This window comes from Python bivittatus, unplaced genomic scaffold (genome assembly GCF_059951505.1).
Source record: "Python bivittatus isolate LINGU-HERP-01145 unplaced genomic scaffold, Pbiv_v1 ctg000210_np1212, whole genome shotgun sequence".
Classification (NCBI taxonomy): Eukaryota; Metazoa; Chordata; class Lepidosauria; order Squamata; family Pythonidae; genus Python; species Python bivittatus.
The window spans coordinates 18,023,098-18,044,443 of record NW_028277053.1 but is presented as its reverse complement, the minus strand read 5'-3'; the positions used below and the strand labels follow the sequence as shown (position 1 = coordinate 18,044,443).

The 21,346-nt window shown below is 37.2% G+C and overlaps 1 protein-coding gene across 3 annotated transcripts in view; it reads left to right on the top strand.

Annotated features, from left to right (window-relative positions):
• The window catches only part of KLHL1 (kelch like family member 1), a 115,315-nt gene that overhangs the window by 12,219 nt on the left and 81,750 nt on the right, over positions 1-21,346 (top strand). For 2 of the 3 annotated variants that reach the window (XM_088139585.1, XM_088139584.1), the window contains exon 2: positions 12,274-12,456. The exons of the other annotated variant lie outside the window; for it this stretch is intronic. In XM_088139585.1, the coding sequence (XP_087995711.1) occupies positions 12,274-12,456 (183 nt within the window). The remainder of the gene's footprint in view (positions 1-12,273; positions 12,457-21,346) is intronic. 3 annotated transcript variants of the gene reach the window in all.

Sequence of the window (21,346 nt, the reverse complement as noted above, 5' to 3'; positions counted from 1 at the left end):
TATACATTTGATAAATAACAAAACTAAAGTCGTTATGAGTACCCTTGAGTAATTTGATGGAGGGGTGGGGTATAAATAAACTGAATAATCCTTGAACATAAATATAGCCCAAAGCCTAAACTAAGCCCTTCATAATGGTTTGAACAATAGTTATAGGGTTAAATAAAATCCAAAATCCATAAATAAGTAAAAGGAAAATCTGATTGCCACAAAGCCTGTGTCTATATTTTATGAGTTATAAAGAAATGGCTTGGAAAAAGATGGAGAGATTGACCAATGTAGGACAGCTGAACTAAGAATCAGGAAATAATAAACTTTATCCAATAAAAGACTGCTAAATAGGTTTTGCTCTCAAGCAAAATGAAAACAAAACGAAAACGAAAACAAAGGAACAATGACAATAGAGCAGGAAGGAGAGTATTTCGATAACTAAGATAAATACCAGGGACTTTGGCCAGATTCTGAAAGAATAGTCAGCTGTTCTTGGAAGAGAAACTAGCAGACTGAAAACGCTTCTTTATAAAAATTGCTTCTTAAGTAATATATATGCAGGCTATAAAGGGTTCTGGCAGTGCACAATGCTAACACTTAATGAAAATTCCAGCTTTCCTGGATTTAATCCAGATGATTTTGCATCTGGATTACAGACAGACCCTACTCTAGTGGCCTTTCACATGGCCATGAAGCCCTGGCTCTTCCCCCAGGCATTGGCGGTGGGATGGTAGGTGGGAGCTCTAGCACGAGTGTGTGAGTGCATGCGCTGAACTGTTTGTGTTCTTACCGACCCTTGGTGCAATTTTAGCTGGTTTTTGTTTTAACGTAACTCTCTGTTTTTGTTTGCTCGCCACCAAGAGTTTCTGAGATAGATGGGCGGCCATATGAATTGGATTCATATAAATAAATAAAAATAAAATATAGGTTATTTGACACGTGTGAATTTTGTGGAAACAATGTTTTATTTAATTTGTATTTGTCTTTCTGCACAGTAGCACAAGGTGCATGATGCTTGCAGCTTTACAATTATCTCTGAAAGCTGTTGAGGATTTAAACGTGATTTAGCCTTAGATGGGTAAATAAACTGTAGCTGGTGACCTGATTACCAAGTACATAATTATTTCCGAATGAACATATTATGGCTCTTCTATGAACACAATTTAACCTTGTTACACTTTTTCTGTTGATCCATGCTTAATAGGATTTAATGCCATTGGGAATCACACTACAGTGTGCTTATATTTGAAAGGGTGTTATAAGAATTTCAATATAAAATGGAGTTTGAAAAGGAGTTTGTATCTGGCACTAAATGTCTTCTTATCTACAAAGCACCACCATTACTGTTTGACCTTTTCGATGAAGTGCATTTTAAAGTTGTGATATTCCTATTCCCTTTTTGTAATTAAAAAAAAAAAAAAAGCCTACAAGAATAGCATATACAAGAAGTTACAAAAGCAGCTACAGTATGTTCTCCTAAGAAAAGAAATGTATGTTTCAGATATATGTGTTAACTGCCAGAATATTGCAAGGAAATTAGGAAGGGAATTTAGAGAAGTGTTCAAGTCATACAGTAGTAGCTCCAGTTGCACATATTTCAAAAGCTGCAACGAAATTTGAATTTTTAGGAATTTTATCCCTTGCAATGCTGTGAAGGGATAGAGATTTTCCTTGGTAGGTTGAGCGTCCTGATGGAAAAGTGACAATTACAACAAGGATGTGGATTTATTTTAAGGCTAAATTCTGCATTCATTCTTCATGTAATTAAAAAAAATATATAAGTACTTAAATTGAGAGCATGTGATATCATTGTAATGCTTGCTTGACTTTGGGTGAGTTTCATGGACATTAACTTAAACATTCCACAAGTTAGGCACTGAGATCTTCAACTTCCCAGCATGGCCTGTAGCTCTGTTATGTCCTGGTAGTCTCCCATCTCCCATTCAAGTACTCACCAGTGGTTCAGATTCAGATTCAGGACACAAATATAATACTTCTGTCGTAAGACCACAGAAATCCTCTTGATCGATACTGGAATGGATAGCAAGCTACTTGCCTTCCGCTCATTACTTGATGTATAAATCCCCAGTGCCACAATTTCCACTATCACAATTATCCTAATTGTGTGTGTGTGGGGGGGGGCTTCTATCTTCCCATTATATTATGAGAAGACTCTACTTGGAGCAGAGTTGACTGAAGAAGGAATGCAGTAGCTATTGCAAAAAATCAGTTTAGCCTGGAAAGATAGGAAGTAGTTGAGAAAGAAACTACTATCCTAGTAGTAGATGACTACTAGGATAGTAGTTGAGGAAGGAACTCAAGATTGCTCCACCCTGACTCTCTTTAATGTAAGAGGGAGGAAGAGAGAAACCCTGTCAGGATTTCAAGGCTCTGTGACTCAACAAAGTAACTCTACAATAGTTCTTGTGGTGTCTGTTTGTTGACCTGGCCTATGTCAAAGGGATAACACTACCCATCGCCCAACTGAAATGAGAAGCAAAGAATAAAGTGGGCTCTTCTTCCAATTTTCTAAAGCACAGTTCCCAATGATGGCCCCCCTTTGGTAGGGTCAGGCTACCATAAATATCCCTTTTGCTTCTTTTAAGATATGCCAAACCAAAACAATTGAATTGCACCAACCCAAAGAGGTGGCTTCCTAACCATACCTTATATCTCCTTTTTTAATATCATTGATAGTAAAAATGCCATTATGTTCTTTGCTTTGCAATACAAACTATAAATCAGAAGTAAGTCACAGAAAACAGAAACTTTATTGCTCATTCTGCAGTATGCTAAGCATGGGGGGAAACTCCAGCTGTTCGGTATATATAAAAAGAACAAACCTGTAGTTGCATAAAAATGAGTAAGGTATGTTTTATATCAAAGCACAAATGTGTAAATGTAATGCAATTCTTAGCAGAAAGGTGTACAGAGATATTTAGAAGGAGCTGGCACTTACCTGGGAAACTTCATATTATGGGATGGAAACCTATGATGGAAAAAATATAAGAACTATCAACTTCGTTGAATTCCCTATCTGGGTAAACATTGATTAGTGATATTTTATCATCTTAATGGCTATAAAGGAATATTTTGATGAAATCCCATGCTTCATTTTCTGCCAGAAGATTTTTAACAAAGTTTCTGCAACTATGAAGTCATAAATTACTTCTTTAAAAAAATTTAAAAAAAGAAGAAGAGAATGAGAAGTGTCCAATAAATCAGACTCATGAATAAATGTGCATGTTTCATCTGGAAGATCGATGCTCTCTTTTCAGCTGAATGTTTCAGAACCTTCTTTTCTAAATTAACATTTTATAACTTTAAACCTTATGAAAAATTTAAAATCTCAAATAAAAGTTTAATTCGCCCACTGAATCTATCTTCTGTAAAGAAACTATTTGAAATTTTCACAAAGTATTACAATTGTTAATATTGTGGATAACAATCAAACAATTGGAGTGAATGAACACATTGAGAGTTAACATCTTTTCACAATCACTTAACATTTACATAAGTTTAGATTTATATAATGAGAATGATATAGTCATTCTTCACGTTTGTGTGTGTCTGATGTGATGTCTGACGCTGCTTCATATAACAGAACATATTGCCATTTTGCTATCATTTTTCACCCTTTTTTGTCTCCCACTCCTAAATCCATTCCTTTGCTAGATCCTTGGTGTAAAACATATTAAGGTGTTGGAACTCTGTGGAGTATGTTTCTCCAGTGGCTCAGTCAAGACAACCATAGGTGCCTGGTGGAAGTCACAATGAAGCCCTAAGTCTTTGCACAAGGACAGGATGTGCATTATGGCTTCTACTGGACAAGTCTCTTTTCATACTCTATATGAAAAGAGTATGTGGTTTCTATTTGAAACCACAAAAGAATCCAGGAGAGACATCCTTTCCTGCAAAAATATGGGTATGAGAATTCCTCCACTTGTAAAGATATTGTAACAGAAGGCAGTAAATCTCCAACATTTGGAATAACCTATTCAGTAACGAAAGGATTCAGCAACCATGAAAAACAAAACACTGACCTTATTAGATTATAATTAATATGTAATTTAAAAAGGTGTTTAGTGGTATTATTTAGAACATTTATCTCACCCGGCCTTGCAGCAGCCATGAGAGAAGTCATTATTTCCATTTTAGACAGGGCTGAAGCTAAGAGATAATTGTTGGTGAGACTGCCTAATTAAATAATGTCTGAAACAGTTTTAACAAGGTACCATTATGTCCTAGTAATTTTATAGGATCCTCTTCAACCTATCAAAAGCCAGCCTTCTGCCTCAGGTACTAAACTGGAGAGAGTAAAGGACTGCTGATTGCACTTTTCCCAAGATTATCCCAAAGAAAGCTGCTGATATTATGCTAACTAAATCATGAGCAGTTGTCTTTCCATGGTTGATTGTGGTTGAAAAGTTAGAGGGGCATCAACACAGAAGGCCTTTCTCTTCCTCTCTCCAGGCTTTCTAACCGTCATGTGTGAACCCAACACGCTTGCATTTTGTGTGGAGCTACAGAGCCGCCAAATCTGAGCTGCAGGAATATGGATCATGCTAGATGATAGCAAAGAGTTAGCGAATCTGATGTCTCACTGCTGCCAAGCAGTGGTCGTCTGGACTTTTGCAGCCCAGATCTGGTAGCTCTGTGGGATACTTCTTAGAATATTTTACTGGAATGAGAGTGAATCCAACTGCCTAAGGAGATGCAACAATGGACAAGGCAAAAGAGGCAGTCTGAGTTCAGATTCATAGCTTGTAGTTGATCGCGTTGGGTATCCGTTTCTTTCTGTTCCAGCAAGAGAAGTTGATTGTGCAAGAAAATCAACTGGCAAAATTGTGAATGGTAGGTAGGGGGCAGGATGAGCACGGGATGAAAAAATCCTTTGTAAGCTGCCTTCTTTCGGTCAGTTTAGGAAAATAAATGCAAAATCTAGAATTATACAATCTACCTGCCTAGGAAGGCATATGGTTCCCAAGGTTTGCTGCCCGCTACACTCTTTCAACAGTAGGTAATGAATTGTATTTTAGAAATAAATTATTATATTGGCTGGGAGTAATGTTGTCAGCCACATTTAATTAATTGAACTGTAGTGAAGTATGAATCTTGACTCCATCACTTTTTTTTCTTTTTAATGGTTTCTGGCCTGTTACTCAAAGAACAAGCATGGCCCTCAGGCCCAAAATTCTACCACCGATTTACAGATGTACGGACTTGTTTCAGTTGTCCTACTGAGAGCCAGGGTTGACTCATCTCCACACTGGAAGCTGATAAAAGCAAGAGCCTAAGGCTCCAGTATCCCACCAGTAAAACTGGGGGCCTCAGGATCATTTTTGGAAGCTGATAGTTGGCTCATTTATTGTAGCGAGAAATAGTGGTCTATCCTGATGCTCTTCTCACGGTCACCTTGGGGCCAGTCATCTGTAAAATGTCTAAGGTAGGAACAGAAGAATGGAGACTTTTTAAAGCATTTGTGTCAATGCAACACTTGTTCATGCTGAGCTAGCGTAAGCCAGAGAAAAGAATACTCTCAGGATTTGCTAAAGACTGGCGCTCCAGATTCTCCTTAATAGTTTCTGCTTCAGCTGTAAAATAATATCGGCAGCTTCCCTTCAGTAGAGTGAATTTGAGTATTCATTCTTGAAGCTATGTAAGTAAGTAAAGTCCAGACCACTTCTTGAAATTATGCGAAAGGCCATAATTATGAGCCGTAGATATCATCCATAGGCTTCGGGTACAAATCACAATGATTAAAAACCAATGAAATGTGTGTCACAACACAAATCCCATCCTTTTGCATTTGTGTCCTGACTTGAAATGGTACTACGTAAGTCATGGGCTTTGCATCATGACATCATGGCGCTTGTTTCATCAACTGTCCCTTTTGCCCTGAAAGTACGTGTCTGCAGTTGTACCTCGCTTTGGTCCTGATTTAAAGTCCTAAAGAAGGGGCCACCCACTAAAAGGAGTAAGATGCTTTCTGAAAAAAAGTACAAGGTTTTCAAACACATTGATGAGGAGAGGAGCAAAGTGAAAGAGAGGAGGATTACTGGATTCAGAGACTGCCACGCCTGTCTTCAGATCAGAGGTATCTTCCCAGTTACCAGTGACTTAGGAGATTCCGGATCTAGGAAGCAAAAAAATCCAAATGGCAGCCAAGGAGGAGAGTTTTCAGTACTTCTTTGCTGCCTTCTAGGGATCAACAGATAAACCTGACCATTGACTGCTCTAATCAAAACAACTTGTGGAGTCAACATTTAACTTATTGTGTTCCCTCTCCCCTCTGTGGAAGTAGTCAAAAGATGCTTTATGATTTTCTTAGCTCCATGACTGACAGAAGGACTGTATTTCCTTTCATGGGCAAGATGATTGAATTAACCTCCTATTTTTTTCCCCTTGTCCTCCACATCTGACACTGAACTCTATTTCATTCATGAAGGGACATCATTATTCTTATTCCTCTTCCCCCTCAACATTCTGCTTGAAATTTGTCATAGATCACATTACTTACAGATCCATTTTCTCTGAAATTCCTTTACATTATATCTCAGAACATGCAAACAAAATTTGAAGGAACAGATTTTACAGATCAGAAGCCTCTGCGCTGACTTATTTTAAATTGGATACACTTCTTTACTTCTTACTTCCTTCTCATTTCAGCTCTTTTTGATGAAACACGCTCACACGTATACAATTGTTGCAGCCATTTATTTATATTTCCCCCCGCGAGTGTCTTTTTTTTTTTTTTCCTCCAGAGCAGACCCCAGAATTTAGATAAGTCGGCCCAAGCCGTGCCTCAGGGCAACACAAGGTGGATTGATCTGTTTTGTGAGCTGAAGATGTGGCCTCAAGGCAGGTTGGACTTTCCTCGCTCAGCTCTATCTCTAATGAGAAACTCATCAAATGTTGTTCCAAGCAGGTGTGAGGGCTGGGAGCAACCTTGGAGACGCTGCGACTTTCATAGTAAACAAAGCGAGGCTACGGAGCCCGTTGGTTTGGTTGTTTCCAGGGTATGTAAAGGAACATGCCCTGTTTTCATTTAAGTGAAGGAATTTACCTTTTCCTCTTGAAATCAACAGTGTGTGTGTGTGTGTGTGTGTGTGTGTGTGTAGAGTTAAACTTTTGGATCTACTTAGAAGGAAGAACCTGAAGGAATCCTTAGGGCAGTTGCAATTGTACTATTTCTTTGTAAAACATCTTTGTATTTTAATTTGTTATATGCCTTAGTTCAACAAGAAAAAAACATAAAGACTTCATAAAGATATATTTTTTTTTTGTCTGCGCTCAGTCATTACTGACCCTACAGTGACTGCTTGGACGAGTCCTTGCAGTTTTCAAGGCAAGGTGTTTCGGAAGTGGTTTGCCAGAGCCTCCTTCCTAGAGCAGAGCCCAGCTGGCGAGCGCAGGAGGCGGGGTTTCCGTTGCTTCGCGCCCTTTTCGGGCGAGCGCGGTTTCGCGCTTACCGGCAACTGCTCCCGACTCCTTTTGCAAAGCGCCACCAGCATTTTTCCTCCCACCGGAGTGAGAGTCCCCATTTATCTACTCACGTGAGTTTTCGACCTGTTGGGTTGACAGGAACTGGGGAGGAAACAGGAGCTCACCCTGTTTAGCGCGAAGGCTGGACTCGAACCGCTGAAGCGTCGACCATTTCTGGCCGGCAACTTTCAGCGTCATAGATGAGATTAAAAGATAGCTACATAATCAGACCTCATTATCTGCCCATAAGATACGCATGTTATTAGAATAGAGATTATTGTGTTCGTATTTGGCTAATGTTGTTTGAAAAACATTGGTTTGTTAGAAAAATCCTGTGCACTTTTACTTTTTCACTCAGAAAATCACATAGCTTGAATTAGAAAAATGGGAACCTTTTCCTGGAGATTTTCTTTTTTTTAAAGATAGAAATACCAACTATTTACAAGGAATTTCTAGGTAGAATGTGGTGCAGTGATGAAGCTTTGGAACAGGGCCAGTGCGATGGTTTGCTTTCCATCATAGATGTTCACTGGGTGATCTGTGCTGCTAGTGAGTTGTCCTGGGACAAGACAGCTGATGGCCGATTACTTTGCCCTCGAACATCAACCAGTAGACCGAGGTCTCTTTGGAGTTTTTTTTTTCCACCTCCAACTCCTGATTTCCGGTATAAATTTCATGGAAACAGGAAAAACAGCAGTGTTTAATGGGAAGCTTTAGAGCAATTGGAGAATCAGCAGTTCCCCTAAAGAGAAAAGGGAAGCACTCTTATTGAGGGTGTGCTTTTCTCAGTAAGCGTCTGTTCCTGGTTTTAAGAAAGACAGATTCTCAGATTCCCAGTAAGCTGTTTTCCCCTCCCCAGATGCTCATCAAAATGCACATTCATATAGCATATAATAATTTACCATAAACATAAAAATATTCTAAACATAAACATACTACAAGCTATGAATACTTAAATGAATAACAGAAAGAATAGCATCTTGATTAAAATAAGAGCATTTGATCGATGGTCCTTGTCAAACTTCAACAATTGAATTAAGGTACAAATAAAGCCCATTTTTAGGTTGTAATCAAATTTAGCTTCTGCCCAGCACCAGCTGGCTCTTGGACATTGTTGTTGATGGCTTCTCCTTTTCTCTTTAATGCCTCTTTTCTTCTTCCCATTAATGTCCTTTGGCTGTATTTCTTCCCTTCTCCTTCTTTCAGAGACACTGTGTGTTCTCCAAGAACCATTAAATGTCCTTCTTATACTTGTTGCTGGCATTATAACTCTTTTAGGCCTTCAGAATTTGGTTTCCCTGTTCTCTTCCTTTTCTTTCTATGTAACCATCTTGGTTGTAATCTCTACAGAAAGCATGAAAGACTGATGAACCTGGATACCCTTGATGTATTTGACCCACATGCTCCAAATCCAAATTACCAATTCAGCTCACATGAAAGCATGTGTGAGCGCATGAACTCTTGAGGGTAATACCTGTATAATTGAAGTTACTCCTTATGCATTGAATTTTACACCTCAACAGGATTCTCTAATATTCATGCATAACCCTCCTAAAGAAAAAATCAGGAGGAGTCTGGTAGCCGTTAGTCAGAAGCTTTTATGACCTGCAAACGCTTTTGAAAAGCCTACGTATAAAAATTTTTAGTTGGAAAAAATGCTACCAGACTCCTGATTTTTTTTTATCACAGGCTAGCACACCTCTCCACCTAGAATGCCTCATAATAAAAAAGAGCTTTCTTGATTTATTTTGATGTTAGAGATCAAGTTACGCATGTACACTATTGCATACCTTAATAACACTGAAATGTCCATTCAAATGAGTGCAGAAGTCAAGGGAGAAGTATCTGAATTATGCAGACCTTAAACCATTTGTGCTGGTTTATTTCCTGTGCTGCTACTGTGAGTATCTTTGATGCTACTACTAGGTAACCTTTGTGTTGCTTTCCTTATAGTAATAATAAGATAATGATTACTGTTATAAAATAATATATTTTTCAATTCTGCCCAGGATGACTGGGAATGCCTTTATGGAATAGTGTGGAAGAATGATTTCATTAGTTTCTTTTGGGATTCTTACTATGCCCTTTTATTGCTTATGTCGCACGCCTCCCAGAATTTTTCAAGACTAGAGTGGCCTATACATTTTGCGAACCAAGTAAATATGTTCCCTCTTTTTTCTATGAATAAGAGAAAGATGATTTCTCAAGGGTACACATTGAATTCATAGCACACATAACATTTCAACAAATGTCCATTCTCAAATTCATAGTATTAAACAGAATTATGTATTTTATGCTATCTGGTGTAAACTTCTTTTTTTAAAAATCAAACATAGACATGATGCAGTAGATAGTTGTTAGGTTTAGTATTTCAAACACAGGATGCATTTGGGGTAAAAGATAAATCATCAACCTTAAGGAGGGAAAAGAAAACCTTCACGAATTCGATAATAGAAATTTAAATAATTTTACATGAGAAGCACAGCTTGTCAGTGTATGGAGTCAAAGCTCTAGTAAAATCTGCTAGAAATATATTAAAATCAGAAAAAAAATCAATTGGATAGCTGTCCATAAGTAAAGACTTGCTGAAAAAGGAAAACACCAATGCATTCCTTCTAAATCTAGAAAGGATTTATATTAGCCAAAGAAGTTTCTTTATCATTGTTTAATTAGTATCGGTGGGCCATGTTGCAACATATAAAGAGTCCACAGCAAGATCCAGGAAAATGTAGTTGGCATTTAGGATATGATTTTATATGCCACGGTCATCAAAAGACTGTATGCTTCATATGGAACCATAATTCATCCTGTCATAAGATCTCGCTGGGGTCTCACCGTCTGAGTTTGTCGCTTCCAAAAACATTCTTTGCAGCCAGACAAGACACTGTGGAATTGAGACTATTTGCACAATAACTGATTAAATATTTAAAGGATTGTTGACTTCACCTTGCCTCTAATAATCCTACTTGGCAATTCACCAAGCAGCATTTCTGTTTTTGTTCTTATGCTTGTTTTTGTTTTTTGAGTATTGTGTACAGGTGAGACTTTTAATTTCACTGTTTCTTTTTTTTTTCACAGTAAGTATAAATGAAGAGAAACATATCGTGACTAGCAGTATTTCAGAAAATAAATAAATTGTCCCACTGTAGCCAAAATGGGGCAAAAATTGGACGTAATTTCCTGGGTAATACATAAAAGGGTCATGAAAAAGTGAATAAAATCAATGTTTTATCATATTCTCACTAACTGTCAGTACAGTTTTGGTATGTACTGACCCACAGCATGATCAAAGTGTAAAAAGAGCTCAGAAGAAATAAAAATAGCTGTCAACGGCTTTCTAGGAGAGCGGCCTCATCTCCAGAAGAGGTCAAACTACATTTTTTAAAAAGGAAAGTCACAGTAAAAAAAAAAAGTCTTCACAGGGCTGCTTGATTTTCTAATTTTAATCCTGTTCAGATTAAATCATACTTGGAGATAAACATTATTTCACCCTCTTCTATCCAATAAAATCAAATTGTAATTGAATTACTGCCTCTACCACCCTCCAAAGAGAATCCACCTAGTTTCCAGGAAAGCCTGTTACTTTCTCTGAAACAAGCATGCTCAGCCATATGTTTTCTTCAGCTCTGAGTCAAAAAATATTTGGCAACAAGCCCAGCTGTTCAGAAGAGAAAATAAACACACTTTTTTTATAATCACCTTTTATTTCCCACTTGTAGAAGGTTATAGGGTGTCTACTTCACTCGTTTAAAGTAGAAAAGATAGCTGCCTTAAAATACATCTGCATAATGATGTATTTGAGGTGAGGATGAGAAACAGTTGATCCACAATTGGTTGTCTGTAATCCTGTGGATCTTGAGGACCTTCCTTTGGCTGTTCCCATTTCACTGGCAAGTTCCTCCTGTGGTCGATCAGGTTGGCCCTTGCGTAGAGCAACCCCATAAATAGTTACTTAGATGGGTATTGGGATAAGCAGAAGTGGGCGTGGCTAGCTTTCATTTGAGAAGCATCACTTTGCAAGGAACAAGTACTGTACTTACGGAAGAACAAAGAGGGACATCATCTCAGACCCAGTTGCTGAGAAGAAAGCAGATACCAGGGAGGCAGAGGAGAAGCGTGGCTTGCAAACAGAAAATAGACAAGAAATTTTAGACCGATAAGTAAACAAACTTGTAGAAATAATGTTTTCAGAATATTAAATTTTGACTGAAACGTGCAAGGGCAGACTATTAGAAAAAAAGTCTGCTGGTGTTTTGTTACCTGTTTGGGTAGGAAAGAGATGTAGTCGTGAACCATTAAACCTTCAGAGCTAGCCATGTATGCAGTTTTCTTTGTAAAATTAGGGCAATTGCTTTTGTTAATTATGAACAAAATATAACTGAATAACAACCAGGGTACCGGTGATGTAGGAAATCAAACAAATAAGTTAGCTATGCTTGAATTTTGTGGTTTTCTTTTTCTTTTTCTGTGTGATAATGAAGATACATTTCTCAGTAGTGTCATACTGATTTGTGCCTAATTTAGATAGCCAAGAGATTTCCGTCTATTATGATTCTAAGTAATGAGGGCAGGAGAGGCAGACTGAATTATTTTCTTATCAGCTTTGAAAGCTTTTGATTAAGTCATTACTTCTGGAAAGCTATTTATCTTTTCCTTCCTTCCTTCCTTCCTTCCTTCCTTCCTTCCTTCCTTCCTTCCTTCCTTCCTTCCTTCCTTCCTTCCTTCCTTCCTTCCTTCCTTCCTTCCTTCCTTCCTTCCTTCCTTCCTTCCTTCCTTCCTTCCTTCCTGGATTCATAGGCTCTCTGCGGCCAACCATCCTTTGACTCCTCAATGCGATATGGACCCCAGCAGTTCTGAAGAGTTCTACCAAGCCGTACACCATGCTGAGCAGACCTTCAGAAAAATGGAAAGCTACCTGAAGCAACAACAACTCTGTGATGTTATTTTGATTGCTGGGAACCGTAAGATACCTGCACATAGGTATGTAATAAAGTAAAGCAGTTGGACACTTGTAAGAACCATTTATTAGATAGGAGTTAAAAACAAACCAAAATACCAACTACGATTGCACCTCATTCTTGAAAGTATGCCATTATATACATATATATGTATGTATGTGTGTTCATTCTAGTCTCCAGAAACAGTTTCTTCTTGATAAAAGGAGTATATAATGATGCAAACTTACTTACTTACTTACTTACTTATTTATTTATTTATTAGATTGGCGATGTAGTCCCCTTTTCCTCTAGAAGGAAAGGTTTATGTCCTCAACATTTATCAACAGTTATATATTTAGCATTTTATGTTTTAAAGTGTTGTCTTGTGGTTTTACGTTTAAACTTTGTTCACCACTCAGAGTCACTGTGGTGAGAAGGATGGCCATATAAATCAAAATGAATAATAAATAGACATTATTATTCAGATTTATATCATTTATTTGTGCAAATATTTTAAAAAATATGCTAGGAAATAAAGAAAATATGGTATTATCGTTACTGAAGTACAGAATTTTTCACGTCGAAAAATGCAAAATTATACAGTTTGTTCAAAAGTATTCAGTACACTGTTTCCTTAAATAGCTAAATGGCTTCTGTATATACAGTATTTTCAAAATCAGAGATACCTGATAGAATCTTTTATTACTTTATTCACCAGATGCATTAAACAACAACAACAAAAAATCTTTCTAGTCTTCGAGATGTTACAGAATGGTGGGGTTGTTCTTGTTGATTAAAGAGAAAGGTAGAGAAATTGCTTTATCAACCCTTATCTGTTTAAAGTCAATGTAATCAATCCTTCAGCTGGAATTGGCCCACCTGGTGTGTTCATGCCAAGGTAAACTCTTGGTGTTTTCCATGAGATATTTGGGGTGGGGGGGAGTAGATGCTTATAAGTGCTGCTTCTTGTATAGAACAGCTCCCTTAGAAGTTAGGCCTTCTGGAAACTCCTTATGCTGCAGGGGTTATGAAGAGTGACGGTTTGATTGTTTATATGATGGTTTTAGTTCCTACCATGATGTTTTATTTAAATACTTGGGTTATTGTAAACCAAGAGTCTCACAATTGGACCAACTAAGATTAAATGTTTATTAATGGTCCAGTATAACCCCAACAAGAAGTTAGTTTGTTTGGTAGAGGACATAATTCTGGCTAAGATAATAGCCAAGGAAGAGAGAGAGAGGAAGAAAGAAAGATTTAAATTGCTTAGTAGATTGGATGTAGTTTTTTGTAGTTTTTCTTTTGAACACTGAGCGGGTTTGGGGCCATCATGATTGTGACCTTTACACGTGATGAGAGGAGGCTTAAACTTTTTCTCTACAGCTATTTGATCCCATCTCTGTGTAGAAGATTTTAAAAAATCTAGCGTTTAAGCTGTATCATATGTATTTTGTAATAAGGTACTTATTTTGCAGAATAAGTTTTTATATGGAAAATGCAAATTCTGTTCTTTTAGTGCAATGCTGGTTTTTAATGGGAAGATTGGTTATCATATCCATCTTGACTGAATTTGGTTTAATAGCTATTTCAGTTCAGTAGCAATTAGATCTTTCTGGAGCAATAAAGGATATGTTTAACAAGCTTGCCTCTGAAATAAAGCTGAATCACAGTTTACCTTTATAGTTCAAGATGCAAACATACTGGTAGACTTTTTCAGATTTCCAGGCATTTTGAAAGCAACTTTTCTATTTAGAATTGTTGACACACACAGTGCATAACACACACCCACATTTCTGCATCACATGGAAGTGAAAAGCTTAGGCAGTGAAATGTGCAAATTAAAAAGACATTTATTGTCTGTCATGGGTGACATGGCGAGGGCTCTGCAGGGTCTCCTCATGCGGCCTCTGAACTTCTGCCTTTGTTCTTCCCCCACATATAATAACCAGGCTTTTTGGGGGAAAAAATCAATTCTTGCCACCTGTTCTCTACTCTTGATCTGCTACAGCAAGTTTAGAAGATGAAAACCATCTACAGCATCAACATTTCTTAAGTATCATCTAGATTTAGAAATTCTTAGACTATAAACTTATGTAGAAAAGCAAGAAGACATATGTATTTTTTCATGTTACAATATATACATTTACTGATACTTGAATCAGTTTTTTGATACTTTGCAGAATGTAAGAAATCAGGGTCAGTATCGACACCTGTTATCAACTGCACATTTAATCTTCCGGATCTACATTACAGTAGATCTAGATCCAGATCTAGGGAGGAATGAATCAAATACAGTGCATGACAAACTGATCTCAAAACGATATGAACAGTTAGCCTGGATTTTCACACATGGATCTTCCTATTCACCTACCAGTGCCTCACAGCAGATGAGATCTTCACTGATTTCAGCAAGAGATATTTGAAATAAAACCCTTTTATTATTGTGAAAGTCAATACATTCCCATCTTATGTTATCAGATGGCCACTTTCCCCTTTTTGAACACATTTTGCACAAAAGAGATGAGCATTTCAGATGGTTATCACGTACATGGTGGCATTTCCCATGTTCCAGTAGACTTGCAGTGTTGCATATTATTTGTGCTACAATTTACAATTTTCAGAGATTACTGCATTTCCAGCGAACCATGGCACCGAGAGTACAATCGTCACACCGTCCCACTTCATTCCAACATTACTCTGCAGGGAGTAAAGAAATGTTCTGTTGTACAGGGGAAGCAGTCTGTATAGGGGAGCACCGAAATGAGAGTTTCTCTGACTGCATAATTACCTTCCTCATAGTATGGACAACTGAGTTATGTCAATGGATTGTGAGTCCAACTTTTTATCTTTTTAATGGCAATTGAAATGCATACCGCTTAACGTAAGAATCTGGTCTAGAACCCTGGAGTGACACCTTTCCTACTATAAACAGTGAGCAGAAGATTGTGGTGCCCCCCTTGAAGGACTAAAATGTTAGGCGATCCACGTTTTCCAATAAGGATTATAGTTGCAGAGTTGGGATGCCGTGAAAAAAGTTTTCATAACATCATTTGTGAGTTCTCTTACAAGAAAACTCAAAAATATTTTGGCCAACTGAGATGTTAAATACTCTGAGCGCAGGAAGGAGTTGTACTTGTGATTTTCACATTGTTCCGATTTTGGCAGAACCCGCTTCAGTTTGGGAACCAGTCAAGCAGCATATGTGGAAGCAGAAGGTTTGATTAAATACGTTCTGGAAAAGTTAAACCAATTATATTTATATCCAATTAATTTCTGCGTTGATAGATTATCTTTGGACTACATATATTATGCAACAATCCGTGGAAGAAACAAGGCTCATTAGTTTATTCTTGAAGTGTAGCAGGAATTGGAGAGAAGAAAATGACATCTAGAAGACAACTGACCTTTCTGCTGAATAGGTCACTATGCCGCTCAGCCAAAATTTAGCACCACCTGCAGCCCTTGGAAGTTCAGAAGTGAATAGCACATTGTGAATTCAGGAAGGCTTCCTGAATGAGATTAATTATGAGGCACTGTTTGGTTATTATTGCATCTGGTTAAATGCTAGAGAAAAAGGGAGAACAATGCACACACAAAGAAGTAATTCTGTTTGACGATTGCAGCTTTGCTACTTGTTAAAAAAGAGATCAATTCGTACAATACATATTTCAAAAAGTTCAGGCATTTAACGGCCTTTAGGGCTTTCACATGAGAAGATGCATGATCAGAATGCAAAGAAAAACGTGGACACTTTTTCCATTGGAACTGATTCCATTATTGAGCGTAATGAAGGGGAATTTTAGAGTTTTCTTCCTGTCCACTAGTCAGGAACATCCTGTATGGCTGAGTATATTCTGCAGAGGAAAAAACTCCAGCTACCTTTTGATTTTTGCCAGTGACAGCTGTGTCTTTTTTTTTTTTTTTTACAAGGCAGAGCTGGGGAAAATATGGAGTAGTAGTACCAAGGTGGTGGAAACTGACTTCAAGGAGCTTTCCTGACCTTCAGGTTTATGCATATGGACATGTTTTTGACCAGACGTTTCTATCATTGTAATCTGTCTCTTCAAAGAGTTTCATTTTCTTCTGTTTGGAAAGCATATATTACTCATAATTCTTCTTCGTTTCTCTTTTGATATTAGTGTTGCTTTATTAATGAGGACAATGTGATTTTATTATGTGATTTTATCATATGTGACCCACCTTGGGTGCTGTTGTGGCTGAAACGCAGGAAACCTATCTTACAAACAGATCAATATCCTGCCTATATCCAGGAAACTCTTGTAAACCCATGTTCATGAAAATAGTCAATGGACATATGAGACTCGCTCTTAGATACAAAACCACTTTGTACTTAACTACTGTGCTTCTGTGTGAAAATGCCAACAGTCCATCATCTATAACCAAACCCTACAGGGCAACCCGATCTATTCAACAGAGATTTACCACCAAGGAATTTAAATTGTGCATTTCTCCAAGAACGCTATCCATCCAGTGAAAAGTCTACCCAGAACAGGCAAAAGTCAGTATTTCAGTGGAAAAGCTCATTGGATGGCATGCCTCCTTACTAAGTTTAATTAGAGAGTTACTTGGCTGTATCTTTTCTCTCCCTACTGCGGTGCCAGGTCCTCAGTGCCAGTTTTGAGTCTTATAACTTATAACAGGTGTGTTTATTGCTTATTAGTTTTATGAACGGATTTTGTGGTTTTATTGTTATTTCATCTCATGTTCAAACCACCTGGAATTGGAGGAGTATGTGGGATATAAATCTTGGCAAACAAACAAGCAAAGCTTTACCCCAACACTTTCTCAGAAGTTTTCTTACCTTGCCAAAATACAAAATAAAAATAAAAAATTCCTACCTTATTTTCAGGATACTTGACAATTTAGTTGAATTTCTCTTGAGGTGTTTTTGAACTTACCTTATTTTCAAAGGTGACGGGGCTAGTTGTGTTATTGTTGTTTGTGCAAGTCTTTCCATTATTCCCAAGCCTCTGTGGCTGCCCACACTTTGCAACTGAAAAATCCAACGAGATAATGCTTCCATTCAGGATTTAATGAAAGAGTGGAAAGCAGGAGACTGCACACCACTAAAGAGATAATTATGTGATGAAAGGGAATAATAATCACTGATACCCTTGCCCACCTTGTAATTAAATAAAGATGCACTTCTCATGAGCATTTCACTGAAATTGTCGTCTCCTTTGAAAACGCTGAAAGCCCGTTCTCCTACCTGAGAACTGGTAGAAAATAGGACAATTTTCTCACTCATGTTTTTGCCACATTAGACTCACAACATAGAAAGAAGGGGGGGGACCATTGAGGTCATCAAGTTTCTACTCTAAATAGAAATCCAAATGAAAACATCTTCAACAGACAGGGTAGATTATAGAAAGAAGAGAGTAATCACGTTACTTTAGAGAGAGAAGTTAAAATTTAATTGTTGTGAAGAAGATTGGAAGCCGCTTCTTTGTATCTTTTTTTCCCCTTTTCTATTTTTCTTCAACTAGTTTTCTTTTCTTGCACTTTTTGCTTTCTCTTTTCTTGCTTTCTTTTTCATTTTTTCTTCCTTACTTTATATTTGTTTATATTAGTTTTTATCTTCTTTTTTAAGTTTTAATAAAAATCATATGCAAAAATGCCTGTCTATCCTCTGCTTGAATGCCTCCTTTGAAGAGGAGACCACCTCCTTTTGATTTTTAAAGAAATTTACCACCCTACAACTGAGACCCACAATTCCATGTCTTGGCTTTGGGTCCTGCCCTGTTCCTTTCAATTGTGTAAACAGTTCTAGAAATGGCTCTGCCAGTTGTCTGGCTGTAGGATCTAACTACTATTCTCTGCAAAAGTATTCATCTCCCTTTTAGATTTTTTGATTTTCTGCGTATTGTCGGCAACATATTTTATCAGAGCTCCAACTGATTCATAAGGAGAGTCTGAGTGAAAACCAGCACTTGGTTCTTGTCTTCTTTATTTCATAAGCAAGATTATCTAATGTGCAGTGTGCCAGTGTGGGAAGAAAAAAAAATCCCCCATAGTTCAATCAGCTCAATTCAAGAGATAATGAATGTTCTTTTGCCTTGCTAGTCTCCCATGAATGTCCCCCTCCTCCACCATCACCACCAAGTGCTTTTATGATGGTAGAATCATGAATACCAACTTTAGTTAAGACGAGAGAGGGCTTTTAACTTCTGGGACAATTTTGTTCTGCACTTTTGCAGTGATTTCAACAAGCCAGCCATGCTTGGAAAGGCTCATTACTGTTCTAAATCGTCTCCATTGTAAGACTGTCTCTGTGGATCACTGAAGCTCCAGAGCTTTAGAAGTGTGTTGATCAACTTTTCCAGAACCTAGGCATAAATACTATTTCTGTATTATTATTTAGGTCTTCAGAGATGTATTTCAGATAGGGAAAAATTCTTATTGGATCATGAGAACTTCCCTCTGATAATGGGACCAAAGTCTGTGAGATTTCCTTAGGGTAGGGCTGGCTCAAATCACCCTTGTTTGTGACTCTACCAGAAGCACATTGATGCTTATTTCATGTTTGCCGGATGAATTTGCCATCTTCTGGAAGAATGCTGTGTGGATGGATAAGTCAAAAGTGGAAGTTTTGGACTACATGGACATCGTATGTGGCAGAAACCAAACACTGCATTCCACAAGATGAATATCATATCAGTTGTCAAGTAGGAGAGCATAATATTATGGTTTGTGGATGTTTTGCCTCCCCAGGACCCTTTAACACAATATCAAGCCATCTGTCTGTCACTAAGCAAGATGGTTATGCAGTGAGACAATAACGTCAAATTTGTAGCAATTCCACAAGATAATGGATGAAGAGAATGTGTGAAGTATTTGGAATGGCAAGTCAAAGTTCAGCCCTAAAACCCAAACACATGTTATGGTCAGACCTGAAACAGGCAGTTCATCTTAGAAAATCTGAAAATTTACTGAGTTTAAGCAGTTTGCCATGAAAGCGTGGTTCCAAAGTGCTCTGTAGTGATGTGAAAAGCTGATAAGCAATTACAGGAAGTGATTCATTGCTGGTCTTGGAACTAAAGTGATGCAATCAGATACTGAATCTAAACAGGCAATTTGTTTTCCACACTGGCATACTTTATTTATGAAATATATGGAGCATGAACCAAACTTGGTGTCATTTGTTCACTCAGATTCCCTTATATATCAGCAGGCCCATGTGCAATTCTTATAATGTTCAGTAGATATGGAGATATGGAGAAACAAAACAAAACAAAACCAGAAAATCCAAAAGGGATGAATACTTTTTTCCCCCACCATGGAACTATAATATGAGAAATATCACACTGCTACAGTTCTACCTTTCCTTTTTCTTTTTTTAATTATAATCGTACTGAAATCTACGAATAAAAAAATAAAAAATGAATAGAAACCAAGAAAAATATAAAATGTAAGAAGAAAAAAATCACAGAGGAAAAGAAAAAGAAAAAATAATACTGAAAAAGAAAAGAAATATAAAGAAATTACTTCCCCTTCATCAAGACAAGTACAAATTACAACAAATTGAACAAATAAGTTCTTTCAGTAGTTTATCATCTTCTCTGATACTTCAACAAAAACTCTCTTCTTGCCATATTTCATCTATAAACAAATTTTAAAGCCCCGTCATTTGGTTCTAGTCCAGAAAAGTCCATTTAGAGCTACCAGAAACAACAACATATATATTTTAACATTGGCCAAATAAACCAACTTTGTATTCCTTTAGTTACTTTTAAGAATCTTGATCTTTAATCCCTTTAAATAGTGTCCCAAAATATGATCTCTTTCCATTTTCTCTTTATCTCTTCTGAGAAGTTTAGCAGGTCTCTTTTGTAAATCTGATATAATAAAGTGTCCAAGTCACTATTCTGAGTTATTATTTGTATGTCCCTTTTAGTTGTTAAGGCATCAGCTGGTTTCATTTGTAAATCCAGTGTAACATCTTTTTCCATATCACTGTTGTAGCCTGACATTTTAAAATCCACTTTCAGATCCACATTCAAATCAGCCTCAGTCTCTGTTTTGTCCAGTAAAATCCATTGCTCTTCTATAACCTCTTCTAAATCTGTTTTTATAATAGCAGACAATCTTAAGAGTAATTTCTGAGTGTATTGTTCCCAAATATCCTTGAATTCTTCCAAAGTCAGATTAATTTGCTCCATTCTGTATTAATGGGTCTCTTATCCTTTAATTATAATCTTTAGTTCTTTCTGTTTCACTCTAGTGTCCAACCTTCTATGTCCTCTCTTACCAAGTTTTTTTTCCCATCCTAATCAACAACATTTTCCCATAGGAAGGTTTCTTACACTTAATTTCAAAATCTTTATATATCTATATCTATCTATCTATATCTATATCTATATCTATATCTATATCTATATCTATATCTATATCTATATCTATATCTATATCTATATCTATATCTATATCTATATCTATATCTATATCTATATAATATTTCAAACAACCCACAGGAAAGATTTTTAATTTCAAAATCTTATTTTAAATCCCTCTGACCCCTTAGTCCATTCATAACTTTCCAAAATCAGCATTCAAATCACCCTTTTGCTAGTTATTCCAAAATAAGAATTTTTAAAGTCCTTAAACTTACATAAAACTTCTTTCATCAAGGATAGAAGGAAACTCAGACAGTGTAATGAATCTTGCCTTTCTGAAGGTTCTTAATATCCAAAAAGCTGTTAACAAGCAATTTCCAAAAGTGCTTAAGAAAGGAAGTATGCGAACCCAGTGTCTTTCTGAAAGCTCCGCACTGCGACTGAGGCAGAGATGGCTATTCCCTCAGTTCCCAGAGCTGTACAACCCACCAGAAACTGCTGTCTTGTGGTCTCCTCATCAGGAGACACTGTATGGGCAATCCCAGTCCTCTCCTTACTCCAGAGAGGAATTCCAAGAAG